Source organism: Pagrus major, chromosome 20 (assembly GCF_040436345.1).
Source record: "Pagrus major chromosome 20, Pma_NU_1.0".
In the NCBI taxonomy this organism is placed as follows: Eukaryota; Metazoa; Chordata; class Actinopteri; order Spariformes; family Sparidae; genus Pagrus; species Pagrus major.
The window spans coordinates 9746263-9764100 of NC_133234.1; the positions used below are offsets into that span (position 1 = coordinate 9746263).

Below are 17838 nucleotides of genomic sequence, written 5' to 3' on the forward strand. Positions count from 1 at the left end.
ACAGGAAAGCATGACCTGTTCTACCTGGATGGGTGGTATTCTTCTGTCTCTGTCATGGCTGATGCAGCGTGGGCCTCATGGTCACGAATGAAAAGTTGTAGGTGTGTGGGAGACCCTGATGAGTAGAAAGGTTAAAGGATTGCCATGAGAACGGACGCAGGCCCCCCTGTGTCGTGGGGCCATTTATTGCCTCTGCAGCCAGGTGGACAGCCATCTGGTAGTCCGTCACCTGAACCATTAGACAGAGATGGAAAGGATGGCACAAAGGAAGGAGTGCATTAGTGAGTAAAAGGGAGAAAGTGAATTTATTTAATATGAATGTGCTGATGAACTCTGACCTTAGTGTCATAGCAACCTCCTGGACGCGGCCTCCTTGGTCTCAGGTCGTTACGGCAGCAGATAGTTTTACATGGATGGCCCTTGGAGTAGGGGTCTCTCTTATAGTCTGAAAAAGAAGCAATGTGACTATTAGTCATGCTGCTTGCAGTCTAAAAATAGCAACAATATCCTGAATTATTTGGGTTTTCTGTCACATCTCTAAAGCCATTTGAGTTGAGGAAATTATGAGATATAAAGAATGGAAGAGTTTTTGTTCCACCTACTGTTGTATCTCATGATGTGTTTGAGGGAGCTGAGGTCAGACACCCTGGCCTGGTCCCTGCGGAGGATTTTGGCTCGGGGGCAGAGGTCATAAGAGAAGTCTTCTCCATATCTCTTCCACATCACGCCGTACCCACTCAGGTTGTAGATTTCAACATGAAACGGTATGTTGTAGGATGGCCAATAACCTGCCAATTGTAGCAAACTAAAGATGGAGGTTGTCCAGCTAAAACAGCCATCCTGGATAAAACTGAAAAACCTATAGGAGCTGACAAACAAATAGATTGTATGTTTCTTACCTCTGCGTAAAGCTGGAGACTGATCAGAATGCATCACCTTCCCAGGAATCTGCTCCACCACAGTGAGAGCTCCAGTCCTGATACTGTGACCCAGAGAAACCCTGCTCAGGTCCACCACCATGTACTGACTGTTGTATGTACCTAAAATACAGAGAGGCGCATGCTCTGTTTCCCGACTCACAGACGCAGAAAATCCACATGGGTTGTGAGGGTCTGTATCACTCAACACTAAAAGGACCTCCATGTTTTGGCCAGGTATGTTTTAGCCTGTTAACTACAGACTACACATATTACCATTTCCAAAGCATGCTGTTGGTTACTGAACTATTTGTTATATTTATTATCATTATTGGTCATGGTTTCACCATAGCTGTGTGGTACTGAAATTGTGAGCAGGGATTATCTTCAAAACTCTCCCTGTCAGCACTTTCAAGGATGCTCTGACAGCTGAGAACTGCAATAGTCTGTAGCCACAGTAGCAGCTCTGTGAGGCTGCACTGAGGCACAATGGTGCTTGAGTTAAAAGGTCACATTAGCATGCTAACTAGCTCACAACAACAATCCTAAAATGGGAATGTTAAGTAGCGCTAATGTTTACCATGTTCACCACCCTAGTTTAGAGTATTAGCACGTTGACAAAAACATATTAGCACTAAACAAAAAGTACAGCTGAGGGTAATATAGTTAGTTGTAGGACAAAATAAAAGAAATTGACCTATTGGTGGTGCTAGAGGAAAGGTGAGCGGATTACCAAAGTCAATAGGATTCATCCTCTGGGGATCCTGAGCGTCTGTATATAATTTCATTGCAATCCATCCAATATTCCATTGAGACATGTCACTAAATACAAAGATTTCAACCTCTTGGATGCACTAGATGTAAAGTCAGGGGATCACCAGACTCTGTAGGCTTTATCCTCTGGGGACCATGAATTTCATGGCAATCCATTCAGTAGTTGTTGAGATGTTTCAGTCTAGACCGAATTGATGGACCAACAGACTGACATTGCCATTCCGAGCACCACACCACTAACCTGGCTAAACATTTGTGAAGCTGGCTGCTCACCAGGTACATACAAACGTAGCAGAACGATCATCAAAATAACCAGATATCAAAACGTCCTTGAACACAGTACACCAACACAGTGTCTCTCATTGTCATGTTCAGTGAAAACATTACATATCTATACATCAAGTCCTTGCAAGTACATTGATACCGTATTGGCATATACTCCTGACATCCAAGAAGGAAGGAAATCAATCTAAATACTTACCAAAACCTTGGCATTGACATAAAACATACATGATTTGGCCAAACAAACATACACAATTTGGGCCACTTTAGTATGGTGGCTTTATCTTATGAAATAACAATATCAGACAGTCACATTATCAGTCAAACTCTAGGTGTGTTGCTTCCAAAATATGACTGACACAGGAAATACAACATGCACAGTCTTGCATGTGCCTGGTGGAAAAAAACAGAGTAAAGAGTAAACTTCTGGCTCTGGAGTTACTGACTTGCACAGACAATACATTTCTAACCTAACCCTATTTAAATGAAAGGAAAACACAGACAAAGGTAAAGGCTCTCCTGTTAACTGCCTGCAGGCCACCACAACAGTTTGGCAGGACAGGGAGCTTGAATTAAGCGGCTGCTGGAGGATCAGATGAGATGGGAGGACTTTCAGTCTCAAGAACACTTTGTCCTGTTCTCCTCTGCCCTGCCATAGCAACATGACGTGAAGGATCAAAGCAGCTGGCCAATTAACAAACACTAGTGTTGTGTGATGAGAAGGATGGCCTGTTTGAGATGCTGCTAAATCTCTATGGAAACTTGTCTAGCGAATTTTTACATAGCCAGGGTTTAGTTCAAGACCGAGGTCAACGTCACGAAAGGTCTTGTCTGGCATCCTGAACAATCCCTCTCTAACCCAGTGACGCACTGGCACGAAAAGGAAAGGTCTCTGGTCATACGAGGGATGAGAGGGAGCAAAATAAACTTAAATCGATTACACATACAGTATATGATCATAAATTAATCAGTTAATAGATGCATGCAGTATGTTTGTCTGTAAGAAATTTAATGAGAAGAAATGTAACCAACATTTTGTAATTACAGTTACATGTCTCTCATTTCTGGGTTCATTTGTTTGTTGAAGTGATGTATTTTTAGCCATTTTAATGGCATGACTAGAATGGCAATGTTGTTCTGTCAGTCCACCACTTTGGTCCAGACTGAAATATCTCAAAAACGCCATTTGGCTCACATTCATGTCCACCCAGGGAAGAAATGTAATAACTTTGGTGGCTTATCCTGTTGTGCCACCAGCAAGTCAAAAGTTTCCACTTGTCTAATGAAATTTCTCAACATCAGTTCGCATTGGCACAAGATTTTTCTCACAGACACGCTTGGTTCTCAGAGGATGAATCCTATTAACTTTGGTGATTCCCAGATTTTTCCTCTAGTGTCTACCTCAAGGTTCATACTTGGTTTTAATTGAAATATCATGACTGTTGGATGGATTGTCTTTTGTTTTGAAACATCTACATGACATTTGGTACAGCCTAAGGGGGACAGGAGAAATTTGAGATAAAACCCAATAATTATCCTGTATCCACCTTAACTCTTCCTCAACTGGATGCAATATCCCTGTGAATGCTCTCAGCTTGACATATGCATACAGACAATCACTTTACTCGATGTGACTGATATTATTCAAGTACTTGAAAAGTGTGTAACACCTGTTTTTTGTCTACTTTGTTTTGAACAAAATCCTGTCAAACAACACCCTTGTCTTGACTCACATCAACAGGATTTTACCTGAGTTGTATTTGGAGAAGATGTGCGCCCACTCCTCTCCACTGTGCGCCAGGCTGTTGGCCAGGCGGACTCTCTGCCAGGACAGCAGGCTGTGAGGGCTGAGCTGGGAGAACAGGGAGACATTGAAGACGCCGATGGAGGTCTGAGTCATCAGCAGGCCGCTCCCGAGGAGGTAGAAGTCATCCAGAGACATCAGGAAGCCTGGAGGAGGTGGAGGAGGAGGAGGGAGTGGTGGTCATATAGTAGCAAAGGGTAGAGGAGAGTGAGAGGTGGATGATTTAAGACTTGTGATGAGATCATTTCTTATTCTCGCCTACAACCTACGGCTTCCATGCAGGTTGTATGACTAGTTATCGGTAGTGGAAAGTCCTGTACCTATATTGTAATGTTTTCAAGAACAAGTTTGAAGTAATTGTAGTTTACTTCAGGGAAATACTACATTTTTATCTCTTCGACAAGTTGGGACTTAAATCCACCCTATAATACATTTCCAGTTAGCAGCAGAGAGAAAAAGTTAGCGACTAGCTGGTGAGCGTAGTGGAGCATTTAGCAGTTAGCATTTAGAAATATTTCTATTATTACAACTACCAATTCAAATGCTACTATTAATAATTAATATGCCATACTGGTGCTATCAATAATAAAAATCATAGTCCGAGGATTATTTCCACCTCCACTACTTCTACATCTACATAAAGTATTTATACTGCATATTTTCTCATTCTGTTGGCCCTGATCTGCTGTGTGCACTAAATGTTTCACATTGTCAGAGAGGACGCAGCTTAAGAAGGCTGCACAGGTCACACACCACCTGCAGTGGCAGGGGTGTATTACATCTCTCATTTTAATGTAGTGAAGTAATATCCTTGCCCCTGCCGCCCTCTAAAAATACGGCTTCAAAACCACTTGTGTTCTGATAGCAATGGAGCCTGTAAGAGGATTTTTATGGCGTGGGCCACTCGGCAAATCTTTGTCCGCAAATTACTCAGCCTCCCCTGACTTGACAGAGAGGGAATACTTTCATACCGCTCTGTTTAGCGTGTACACACACTGCGCTGGATGTTTCCTCATCACTGACTAAGCCGTGTGCTTAGCAGAAGAATTACTTTCAGTGGAGAATGTTCATTGAGGATTTGGGTTAAGTCCTTGATGTCAGTGTTTATATTTTCCAAGATGAAAACGAAACCGTGTGGATTAAGGACAAGCTGTTCACCTCAGCTCGGGGCTTTTACAAGAAAGCTGTGCTTTGGTGCACTGTAGGTTGACAAGCTCTGCTGTTCAAAATTCAAGTCATTTACTCAGAAAACACTGTTGCATCAACAAGCAGTAAATCTCACTTTTACTTATGCCATGCAAGTCCTCTGATAGTGTGCAGCTCATGTGTGTGATATTATACTTTGTGCAAGCATCTGTGTGTACCTGGATAGCTGCTGAACGACATCTTTCCAGTGGCGGTGTGTGTGTCGGACAGCCTGAAGTCCCAGTGCTTATAGATACGCATGGTGGCTGCATATGTGTACCAGCTCGAGTGGCCGAACAACAGGTTCTCAAAGCCTGGCAGCACCTGAAATACAGAACAGAGAAAGTGGGGTTGATGTGAGGGACGTGTGCATGTTGTGCCTGATGTTAGCATGTTTTTACTGGTTAGGGCATGAACCTCCTTTTGAATATTTCACTGATTCCTGGTAAATGTAACAATTTTAGTTAAAGGTGCAATATGTAAGACTTTCAGTTTAAAGGTGCTTAGACCTAAAACCTTCTCCTCCTGGCCTTCAAAAACAGCAACACTCCCCCAGTGCTCCAAGCTCCCTTTCCAGACCGCTAGCTGCACGGCTAACTAGGCTAACAAGTTAATGACTGCTCCAGTCCAGTAGCAGTAGCTCCATTTGTTTGGAGCATGAATTTGACAGTTGGCCAATTCTTACCCATTGTACCTTTAAGAACTACGATACGCAGATACAGATTATATGGAAACATTTTATTCAAATAAAGGGAAAAAACAGCAAAATAAAGGTTCCTGTAATAAAATGGGATAAAAATAAATCTAAATGAAACCTAATAATATAGGATTTCTGGTTGCACTGCATCACTCAGTGTACTCACTTCTACAGTATTTGCACTTTGTCTTTGTTGCCTGAATTGGTGTAAATGGGAGAAAACATCGGCCTGCAAATGGCCTTTCACAGTCATTGACATATTTTTGAGGCAGAATCCCCATGCACAAGGCCCCACAATAAAACTAATTAGGTGCCCGTTGAGGCTTCCCAAGCGCTCCCTCAAGTTTGAGCCAAATGGGCTTGGCCTAACCTTGATGAGAGCAGTGCAGTGGCCCATTCCTGGCATCCTGAAAGCGCCGGCCCCTGTGGAGGAGTTGGAGCGAGGCGTCAGAGCTGGGACGAGGTCCAGGAGGTCGCCGACACCATTCAGAATCTGGAGGGCAAACGCTGACAGAGGCTGAACAGGAAGGAGAGAGCAAGTGGCATAGATGAATGAAATGATACTGAGACAGCGCTCTCACCAGCTCTCCAACACACACTCTCACACACCTCTCTGTGTTTGCTTTTGGCCCACAGTGCAGCTCCTGCATGGAGTCCATCCAGCTGGGCCAGGATCAGTCCCAGATGCTTCCACAAGGGGTCGCTGTATCTCCTCAGTTTCACCTGCTCTCTGGCCCACTGGTCCTGTTTGCTGTGGGACATTCAGAGAGCTGAAAGGCACTTTGGGATGTTTCTGTTACCAATTAGTGTATTTCTGTTGAACAAATCTGCAGCCTGAATTTGCTGAGTATTTAAATTCAGGATCACTGCATGCATAAATATATTTTTTGCATTTAGTATAGTCCTTCACAAACAGGGGACAGTGCAGGTGAAAATTCTCCCCTTCTTTACAAATTTCATTGTTTTCTGTGGCTAAAGGGATGAAACTCTGGTATAATAAGAGGAACACAATGACGTTAGTATCAGACCAATTGCTTCCAACAGACATCGAGTTAATCTTGAACACAAACTGATCTTAAGACTGTACCTTAAAAACCTCTTCAGGGGATTCAGAACCTTCTCATCCTTTATGAGTTGGGGGTACATGTTGGAGTAATGATCGGACATCTGTCTACAAAGAGAGAAGAACAACAGTGGGAATTAAACCACAACTAAAGTTACTAGCTACACTGTCAGAACTGTAACCCAATCAATTAACTTTGTGTAAGATTATATGAAGATTAGCAACAGGTGCCGCATTTATAAAGGCCCTCTCAGTGTTTTACTTATGAGTATTCCCATAATTAATACTGTTACTGAGATGCTTCTCTCAAGCGACTGAAATTAGAAAAGAATAATTTACACATAAAGTAATACAGAGTTACTTTTCTTGCATTGCCAATATGTTAACTCTAATAACAACTCTTACAGTGGACATATCAGCCTGTAATAGTAGTAAAAGCCCAGACCACACTGATAACATTAACTATTACCTATTTCTAAGTGGAAGAAACCATGTTTATGGTAAAACTTTAAAAAAATAACCACTTTTTTTTATCTGCCCTGCAATGCAAAATTTTTGTAAATTCATATAATTGCTATATTTCGTTTGTTGTTATTTTCCTTCCACTGATGTAAAAGGAATAAATAGAATATATGGGCTCAAACAAAAATTAGGGGAGTTTAATGGGAAAAAATGGAAGAAATTTCAGGAGGAGCAACAGTATACTATGTACTTGAAGTGATGTGTTCAGGTGAGTGTCCGTTGACAGTAAACTGACTCTGTGGGCTCAAAGTAATTCAGTTTGAGTTAATACACTCAGATTTATTTTAATACCAGTTCGCTTACAAGACCTTTAACACTCACCCAGCAGTGAGATAACCTTCCAGGTACCCAGCCAGGAAGAAGGTGGTCTCGTCCTCCTGTGTGATGCCACCATGACCTGCGCAGATCTCCAAGACGCCCCACCCAGACATGAGCAGGGTGTCATTGAAGTAGCCGTAGGCTCCCCCCTCCGTCTCCATCACCCCCTCCTTCAGGATCACACTTTTCTGGGCAGCATCCCAGAACACGGTGGCCTCTTGGAGCTCTACCATTGTAGGAGGATGGACAGGGTTACAGGGTTGAGGTTGGATAACAACTATTATGTAAGATAATGTTATGACACCATTAGAATGGATAATAAGAAAAAACGCAACCTTTTTCCTTTCTTTTTTTTTTTTTTTTTTTTTACATGTTGCTATTTGTTGCTTGAATGGTTTCTGCCAAATGGATATTCATATTAGACAAGCAAAGCATTAATTCACATTTCGACTTGGACATACAGGTATGTAATTTACTATTTTAAACTAAATCTTATTTATTGTATGTTTGGGTTTTTCACAGTAAACATGAAACGGGAAAATTATATTTACAAAGAGTATATAATTGCTTCAATATATATTGATTTTATAGACTATTTCCAGGCTAATTATTATGTGTCATACTTCCAAGATTTAAAGTAGCCTTATATATGTAGATATAGCCTACGTAAATAGAATAGAATGGAGCAGAAGAGGACAAAAACAGAAATTAGCCTTATTGAAAACTTTGCCAGGTGCCATCATGAGCTGCTGCATGCGCCCATACGCGAGTCCCTGGTAAACAAACAGCCTTTCTTCATCAACATTAGGTTAAACTGAATTATATTGGATTCAGAATAAGTTTCCGTCATGTACGGACACTCCACAGCGAAATTACTCACGGTGTATTTGCACTGATGCAGCCAATGCGCTCAGCAGGACCCACAGTGTGATGCTCTTCCTCTCCATGATAGCTGATATTTTCCCGTGTCATGTATATCAACAGATAAATGTTCTTATGATGATCACGAGCGACGATGAAATATGACTTCTTAGCTGCCGATGAAAAGGTAGTTTTCGGTTGCCATCACTTATAATTGCTTTTAAATATTTTTAGTATTCATAATCATTCTGGTAAAGGTCCATTAATCGACCTCTTTGTTGAAAAAGCAAAAGCATTCACCCCAGATGGGACTCGAACCCACAATCCCTGGCTTAGGAGGCCAGTGCCTTATCCATTAGGCCACTGGGGCTATATGAAAATGGGCGGGGTCACCGTGGTATTTAATGACATATAGAACATTTATAGTACATCTTGCTTTTAGTCGTAGAGTCATTGTTTAAAAACATAATTTTGACAGGCTGCGTTTATGAAACATTTTTTAAGGAATTTCTCTGAATACACGATTTGTGCATGAATATAACCGCTTTGAAAGGCGGTCACCATGGTGATGCGTTTACGTTCCATGGATGGTTCCATTATCTCCCCTAAATAGGGGTGTTTATGTTATCCTGATGCGAAATTGACTATTACAGTTTGCATACAACGCTCTATATAGTGCACTCAAGCTTAAGGTTAAACCTAAAATGCCTTTAACTTGCTGGTGTGGGCAAATCCCTTGCAACTGTTTTAACTTTAAATCGTGCGATATTTCAGTGTCGTCTCTTTCAGAGAAATGGAAGTTTCACGCTTGCGCACTAGCAAGCATGGTTTTGTTTGGAGAGAAGAATTTCAACCACCAAGCTAAGAATTTATATAAATAGTCTGTATGGAGGTAAATATACAAGTTCTATATTTTCAGTAACACAACAACAACTAACCCACCTGTGAGGCAGTCGACAGTTTCAATTAATTGTCAGGTATGAGTAGTACTCACACCTAGCGAGTGTTAGCCACCTAGCATTAGCTCGGTAATGTATCTTTTAGTAACGTAAACACATACTGTGACTACGTGTTATTGTTATGTATAAAATATTAATGCTACCCTTTGTGTGCTGTCTTTTACACAGGACCTTAAAAAATCACTAAAGATGCCGTTCTTTGGAAGCACGTTCAGTCCGAAGAAGACTCCACCTCGCAAATCTGCATCTCTGTCCAGCCTTCACACGGTGAGTTAGGAGCACTTTCTGTACTATGGCAGCTAACTGTTTTAATGAAGTGCACTGATGGGTACGTGCAAATAAGACTAATGAGGTCAAAAGCAAATGGTTGAAAAAAACTTGCCTTGAGACAGCTGAGATGTAGCTAGACTGTGCAAGAGGGCTGCTATTTATTTCTTTTTCACCTCGTTTAGTTGGATCGGTCAACAAGAGAAGTAGAGCTGGGCCTTGAGTATGGACCTCCTGCGATGAACATTGGAGGTCAGACCTGGAAATTTGAAGAGGGACAGTGGATTACAGGTAATGACTCTGATAATGCTGAACACATACCAGTGCAGTGCTCTGGCGTGTGTTGCCACATCTGCTGGATCATTCACTGCTGGTCTCTGAATGGTCAACACAAAATTGATTCTTGTTTTGTTTGTGTTTTTGTTGAACCAGAATCTGGAGGAAATGCATCAAGTAGAGAATTGCAGCGGCTTAAGAAAAAAAATGTACAGCTTGAGGAAGAGAACAATCTCCTGAAACTGAAGATTGAAGTTCTCTTGGACATGGTGAGAACCAAGTAGCTTTGATTATGCCCTCACAGTCTCCGTCACATTAAAGATGCAATATACATCTTTATACACTGAGGTAGGAATGTTTGATTGAATTTTGTTTGTCTTACCAAAGCTGTTAAATAACTGATATTTAATCTTTTCCTTGTAGTTGACGGAGACTACTGTGGAGTACCACCTGATTGAGAAAGAAGTGGAAGATTTAAAGACTCAACATCGAAGAAAGAAATGACTGATCTGATATGATGCCTTCATAAAAGGACATCAGAGTTTAAAGTTTGTTGATGTAAATCTTTCTTTCTTTTTGTTTTTGTTTTTGCTCATAAGAACAGATGTAAAATAAAGTGATAATGAGTTTTCTCATAATGAGGACTATTGTGCTGTAGGTCTCCGCCCTGCTTGTATTTATTGGAAAAGCAGGTACCACAGGGTCAGATGTAGTGCCTATTATTAATGTACTGTCCTACATTTGTACAATCACCATGAATCTGAAACAACTGTGAACGTCTTTCTTCAACACACAGCATATTTTCTACATCTTTTACATCTGTACGGCAAGGATAGGCCGATATTTCTTTGTAATCTTTGTATTTTCTGTGTTTTATATTCAGATCAAAAATAAAAATGTGTTTTCGTTCACATTTTTATATATTTTATACATATTATCATATTACCCCTTATTCAATTAAGACTTTGTTGAGTTGTAACCAGTGACACATTCACAAGAAGACAGGGATAACAACAAAGACTGCCAAACTACACACATCTAAATCCAAGTTTGAAGTTTGGAGTCAGAGCCTTGAGCTGAGATTTTTTTGTTAAAATCCTTGTAATATTTGTACAATATTGCAATGAGATCATGATCATGTAATGTGTGTATTCAGAATTTTCTGCATCACTATATTCGCATTACATGGTAATATTAGCAATATGATTGAATTACCACATATCTATCCCATGTGAAATGTACTCTTTGTTGTTTTTTGTAAGAGTATACTTTTACATTTTTAGGAGCAGAACTATGCGTAATACAAATATGTTGTATAAAACAGTGCAGGGTCATTTTATGAATTAATTTACGCTCTTTAGCTAATTGGTCAGTGCACCTGTCAGTTAAATGCGCAGGAGGCGGTGCTCAGTGCAGCGATTGGTTGAATGGTCGTAACTGCGCATGCGCATGCTGTCGTGAGTGAATGCAGCATTTCGACGTTTTGTCCTGCTGACAGCGGGAGAGACGAAGTACTTTCTAGCCTTTTCTTTTAGCACTTTAAACCATCGGCGTTGGTTGTACAACTGTCGGGTCATTCAGCCTTATAATAGCGGACTTCGTCTGTACTAACTTCACTTTCGATAATGCCTCGGGGCGGTGAGTATTATTATTAAAGTTCACGTTAAATGCTAATTTTCAGCAGGCTAAGTCTAGCTAGCGAATTGTTAGCTGGAGTGGTACGAATTCCCGTTCAACTCTCACATGCTTAGCTGCTAGCATGCTAACCGGGTAGCAAGGTGTATTTGCGGGTCTGAGCGACCGAAGAAAAATAGCAAATGTACCAATGGTGATTAATTAGTGCCTTTTACGTTAACACATCTTCCAGTTTGACGGTAATTTCAGCATCTTAAACGGTTTGAATGGTTTCGTTTTTTGGCCATTTGTGTTTAACCGCTAGTACCATGTGGACTGGAGACCGCTTCAGCGATTGTTAATATTACCGGAGACTTTCTCAAATGTTTTGATATGCACTAGTCATATCTCTGGTTGTTTTTGCCATCATGTCCCTATACAAAGCTCTCTTGTTATGACATTTGCCTGTGAAGAGAGCTGGCCCTCATTGATCGTCATGTGTCTCATCACCCACCACACACACACCTCGCCCCTGTTCACACTTTGTAATAGCATAAGATCTTAATGATGGTGCAGGGTGTGTACATAATAACAGGAATACTTGTTCCACGTAGTGCCATCCACTATTGCATCACCACAAGCTTTGACTTAGGAAATGATCATAGTGTCTAGTCCAGGCATCTCAGTATCAACAAAAAGCAAAACCAAGACGGTATTTAATCATATTCCTTTACACATAAATCTTAGCTTGTGCTGGAAATGTTTTCCAAACTTTGTAGTGTGCTTGTAGAATAAGAAACTTTAAAAGACAGCTGGATTCATTTGATTCGTCTGTGACAACTCTGACATCTGTGTTCCAGGGAAAAAGGGCCACAAGGGCAGAGGGAAGCAATTCAGCAACCCCGAAGAGATTGACAGACAGATGAAAGCGCAGAGAGAGCTGGTGAGTAGTGATTTAAATGGCAGACATGGAGTTCCCTTCAAACCAGGTCCGGTGTGATTTGATGTGTGTGTGTTCACAGGAGGAAAAAGGGGGCGCAGAGAAAGAAAGCTCTTCAGAGTCCGACGAAGAGAGCAGCAGTGACAGCGACTCTGAGGTGAGTGAGTGGGTCTAATGTTGACTTGATGGTAGAAGTTGATCTGTTTCTATTTAGGTTTAGATTAATCCTTAATATTTAACCCTCAAAGACAGATGCTTAGGTGAAAATAGGTATTGTTCAAAATGATTAATAACTTCTGAACTGCTAATCCTATCTATGTTTTAAAACTCCATTAAAGCAGAATTTGTCAGCTTTTCAGCTGTATCACACACCTTGTTTGGGCTTTAAGGGACTCCATAGTGAAGGTAATCATGGCATCACGTTCTGCAGCATTAAAACATCAAAGATACCCACATATTTCCTACCTCTTTGCCAATGGGCAGTGGTTGTAGCCAAGATACTTTTGTTGTTCTGTTTCAATGGATAATGTTTCTTTTGCTTCAGTATCATCTGTTATGATTTAATAATCTTTCTATTTACTCTCTGAACTTTTTTTGGACATGTCTACATGGTCAGTAAATGAAATAAAGGGTTACACATGCTTTTTGCTGAAAAAAGCAAAGGATAATATTAAAATATATAGCTGTAACTTGCTTAGGAAAGGTCAGATGTAGACAAAAAATCATATGGAAGTACATCTTTTTAATTAAAAAACAAACAAATCGAAACTTCCTGAGGTTCTCTCTGAGTTCAGTTTAAAATTTTTAAAAAAAAGGTTAATTCATCCGTCCTTAGACAAAACAAATGTAAAATTGGGACTAATGTGCCAGACTGAAACCCTGAACCTCAGGCTGAGACCATGACCGCAAAGACAGAAGAAAGAGAAGCACATCAGGGGAGCACTTAAAACCTGTGGCTACCCAAACTGGACCTTTGTCAAAACCTCTAAAAGATCCAGAGCAGACAGAGAGGAAAAGACGGAAGATGTAACAACATCGTCATTCCTTATGTTGCAAGAATATCTAAGAAACTCAGGAGGGTCTTCAATAAACATCATATCCTGGTTCACTTCAAACCTGCCAACACGCTGAGGCAGAAACCTGTCCATCCTAAGAACAAAACACCCAGGCATAAGCAGAAAAATGTAGTTTATGCTGCTCAGTGCAGCCAGCACTGCACATATTCCTCTGTGCAGTGCTGGCTGACCCTGGCAGACCCCTCCTTAAATGAATGGCACAACACAGGAGGGCCAACTCTTCAGATCAAGCTGCTGTCCACTTGCATTTAAAGGAGAAAAAAATATTCCTTTTGAGGACAACAATGTAAACATCTTGGCTAGAGAAGACAGATGGGTTGAAAGAGGACTAAAAGAATGATGTCAAACTGAACGACTGTCTTTGAACAGAGGAGGTGGCCTACGACACTACCTATCACTCACCTAAAATGCAGTACTGGGTTCTCTCACCAGACTGCATAACAACCATTCACACCTGGGCTCACCTAGCCCTAGCAACTCACATGAAGGCCGGTTGGTTCAACAACCCACAAGTGGCCCTAACAACTCTGAAACTCAGAGCTCTCACATATCCTTAACAACTCTGTGAGGACACTCCCACACAGGGTTTAAAGATTTTTTTAAACTCCCCTCCAGTTAGTTAGAACTGAAGAAGCCTCTTGGATTAGAGGTGAAACATCTTCAAGAAACTGAAACAAGTCCAGTTGCCTACGATACAGCACTTACAACTGGATAGTCAGCCACCGCAAAACTTGTTCCAGGTTTCCAGAGTTAATCGAATATATATGGTGGTGAAGTATTCCAGGAATTACCTTGTGAGGAAGTTTGTAATTTACCTGCTGCCCCTCCAATTGCCTTTGGAAAAAGTAAGAGTGCAGGGAGAACAATGTTGTGATGTCCTTAGCCGAATTGTTGCTCAGATGTTTCTGGTGACGTATGCAAAGATACATTCTGATTCTGGTCTGGAGTTCACTGTTCAGAGATTGACATCTGTGCACCGTCTATGATGTATTTAGCTTTAACTCCTTGAAAATGCTGTCACTATGCTAATGTTAGATTGTTTACTTTTCGCCTTTCATGAGAGGGATTAAGAAAATTCAAAACTTACAAAAAAAGGGTCTGGATGGAAATGGTTGTGTGTAGTAGCCAGTATACAAACAAGCTTACCAGCCTGTGCCATTATTTACCAGCTCCGTACTGGTGGTGGCATGTCTCCGTTGTGTTATAAAGGTGTTTCTTTTTACTTACAGTCCAAAAAGAGGAGTGGAGTTGAGGGGCTTATAGAGATCGAGAACCCCAACCGTGTGTCTCAGAAGAGCAAGAAGGTGACTGAAGTAGACGTTACTGCTCCCAGAGAGCTGTCTCGCAGAGAGAGGTGGGTGTCACACAGTCCCCCGGGAAAGGAATGTTACCATTTGTGTTACTGTATTTCTGAATCATACAGTGTCCTCTCAATAGCATCAGGCTTTTTGTTTTGATGAAGTAATACTTTGTCTGATGTGTGTGCCCTCCTGTTCTCTCTTTCAGAGAGGAGATAGAGAAGCAGAAATCAAAGGAACGCTACATGAAGCTCCATCTTGAGGGGAAGACTGACCAGGCCAAGGCCGACCTGGCCAGACTTGCCATCATCAAGAAACAGAGGGAGGAAGCCGCCAAGAAGAGAGACGAACTCAGGAAAGGTGAGAAGATTGATCAATTAATACTCTGAACAGTTCTGTAAAGTTAAAACTTTCTACTGGATGTCAAATTATTATTTATTATTCAATTCTGTTCAAACATATGTAGTAGCGGAAAATGCATAGTTTGAACATTTTATATTCAGTTCATAAATGTACTGGACATCTACTTTGTACACACTGTGTCCTGACACGTAAGGCCAGAAAATGGCAATGAATTTTAGTTAAGAGAAGAAGGTTGTAAACCTATAACGACTACTTTTGAATCATGCAAGATTTTCCTATTTATTGGGTTGTTTGAGCATGGTCTGATGGAGAGATGCAGATTTTAAGCTTTTAGGCTACTAAATGACAATAATGTCAGTTTGTATAGATGTATATTTTTTGAATTACAAATACTTGTATTTTATTTTGATATATTTGATAAGCCTGTATTTGTAATTTGTAACAAGATGCTTGATGTGTTTGTGCCCATCACTGATTGGTGGTTAATAAATTTTTAATCGGTTAAATTCTTGACAGCAATTCATCAATTAATCCTAAACATCCATCAGTCTGATGATAATTCCAATTTCCAGCAGCAGACTGAAGGATTCCCAGAGCAATTGATTTTCTTTGAACACAAGTTGTTTAAAGCAATTTTACAGAAAGTTTTACGATATTGAAACTCACAGTCCCCTAAGTCGCTTCTTATTTTATTTCAGAAAAAGATGCCGAAGAAGCCAAAGGAAAGCGCTAGTCTTCATCTGACAGCTTCGACGTGCACTTAAGTCTCAGCGTGGAGAAAGGGGGAGGGGACCAATTCGAGTGGCGTCAGATCAGGGTTGCTCCTGAACTCCTGTCCCTCATTTCAAATCAGAGGGGCGTGAGTCTTCCATGACAGTGTGGTCAGGACAGGGAAAACGGGTGGAGCGCAGCGAGTTGAAGAGGAAATGCAACATTTGGGATGCCTCTATTTTTCTTTAATAATCGCAGGTTTTCCAAGTGCTTCACTGCCTCTTTTCTCTTCCCCACTCACGATGGTTTTAATTCTAAAGCTGCTGAAGTTATTTCCATTGTTTTTGATTTATACAACTTTACAAGGTTACCTAATACACGTTTACTTAATGACTCAACAAATATAACAGTGAGTGTGCACGAGAATTTTTTTGGTGCTTTACTTTTCCTTCCACGTCACCTGCTTTGTAAGAATACAAATGGGTGACAGACGGAGAAAAGAACACTATTCAGAGGATAAACTGATATATAGGAATTATACAGTGTAGTTTAGTATTTGGATATGTTGCACAAGATATTGGTATAATTTTCTAAAGATGTAAAAGTTTTTTCATCAAAACTCAGAATCATCTATTTCCACTAGCTTTATTTTGTCCCCTTCAGCCCCTTTTTTTTTCAGTTCACAGTCAGAAGAATTAGCTGTCCTCATACCACAACACATCTAGAAGTTGGAAAATATTTAGCTTCTTTTGCTTTGTTATGCATCATTTCCCCAATTCTACACTTTCCTCACCTGAATCACCTTTTTGCTGTCAGTTCTGTTTTGTACTCCTTTGCTCAAAAACAACAGGAATATTACTTGAATTGCCTATAATAAGCATTTTTAAGTTGTCAAACATCAGGGCTGGAAAGCATCGTCTCGTACCACCTCAGTAACTGTGGCCTCGCCCTGTTTCTGATTGGGTCTCTGTGGTTCTATAGGAGGGAGTGTGTCTTTGTTGCCTTTTCAAAGTGTACGCAGGCCAGTTCACTGTCACCTGTAATTGAAGTACTACAAAGAACCCACTCTGAGTTAGTTCATTAGGTACACACACAAAGGTGTACATGATGAACTGGTAACTCGGTATGTGGGGGATTTGGATATGCCTTGATCAGGAAATCAGTGTTCCCTATAATATCATAATAAGATGGAAGTAGCTGACAGAACAACCTGTTGGAACCACAAAGTGTGAGAAATGTAGCCTCAGCGTAAAATGAATTCCTCAAGTTTTCCATCATGTATTTGAAGTCATTTTTAAAAAATAAATTCATTAATAAATAAAAGGCTGTGTCGTGATTTACATGTACATTGTGATTGTTTTGTCAGTTATTCGCCCTGGAGCTATACTGATATATTCTGTTAAAAGTCAGATGATGCCACTTATTTAAATCAGGGTGGGTATTTAATTGCTGTTTGTCCTCTGCATTTTGCTGTTGCCACCACTAGACTGCAGCATCTGACAGGCACCAGGTTTAACACAACCTCCGGCCGAGCATCAGTGTGCTGCTCCTGATGCATCTACTGAAAATAAAGCCGGATGCCATTATGCCACAGTCCAGAATAAAGCTGCATAGACCAGATTTGATTTACAAAACCAAACTTGGCACAAAAAGATGTCAAGTGGTGTCCTCGTACATCTGCAGAACCATGACTTTGACTGAACAACACAATTTCAGGGTTAAGATGTGCACTCCAATCACATCCTGGATGTTTACCTGTATCTGAGTAGAGAAAGTTGAATAATCTGTGAAAAAAAGAGACACTTAATGGAGAATCAAAGTTCTCACTATGAATTATATTTATATAACATGAAATAAATCTTGAAAAAGCACATACAAGATATGTCATATAACCATGACATTGTAAAACAA

At 40.6% G+C, this 17838-nt stretch overlaps 3 protein-coding genes and 1 non-coding gene across 5 annotated transcripts; 2 read left to right on the top strand and 2 right to left on the bottom strand.

The window, feature by feature from the left end:
• Positions 1–52: 52 nt before the first annotated feature.
• plbd1b (phospholipase B domain containing 1b) lies at positions 53–7795 on the bottom strand. The gene is made up of 10 exons (XM_073490170.1): positions 7566–7795; positions 6747–6830; positions 6269–6410; positions 6030–6176; positions 5142–5286; positions 3723–3923; positions 900–1040; positions 603–788; positions 339–445; positions 53–229 (listed from the first exon to the last, which is right to left on the bottom strand). Exons 1-10 carry the CDS (start codon positions 7793–7795, stop codon positions 53–55), a joined length of 1560 nt encoding a protein of 519 aa, XP_073346271.1.
• A 925-nt stretch (positions 7796–8720) lies between these two features.
• Positions 8721–8793, bottom strand: trnar-ccu (transfer RNA arginine (anticodon CCU)). Its single transcript has one exon. It is a non-coding gene; the product is annotated as a tRNA-Arg (tRNA).
• Positions 8794–9230: 437 nt separating this feature from the next.
• On the top strand, positions 9231–10836 carry cby1 (chibby 1, beta catenin antagonist). 2 transcript variants are annotated; one of them, XM_073489942.1, is made up of 5 exons: positions 9231–9315; positions 9551–9649; positions 9835–9940; positions 10082–10194; positions 10349–10836. In XM_073489942.1, the coding sequence occupies exons 1-5, from the start codon at positions 9310–9312 to the stop codon at positions 10427–10429; spliced, it is 405 nt and encodes a 134-aa protein (XP_073346043.1). In that variant the 5' UTR covers positions 9231–9309; the 3' UTR covers positions 10430–10836. The 2 variants fall into 2 exon arrangements, with proteins under 2 accessions (XP_073346043.1, XP_073346044.1); XM_073489943.1 differs by lacking the exon at positions 9231–9315 and adding an exon at positions 9338–9400.
• A 558-nt stretch (positions 10837–11394) lies between these two features.
• pdap1a (pdgfa associated protein 1a) lies at positions 11395–17250 on the top strand. The gene is made up of 6 exons (XM_073490133.1): positions 11395–11563; positions 12400–12482; positions 12562–12636; positions 14785–14909; positions 15062–15213; positions 15915–17250. Exons 1-6 carry the CDS (start codon positions 11551–11553, stop codon positions 15947–15949), a joined length of 483 nt encoding a protein of 160 aa, XP_073346234.1. The 5' UTR covers positions 11395–11550; the 3' UTR covers positions 15950–17250.
• Positions 17251–17838: the final 588 nt, after the last annotated feature.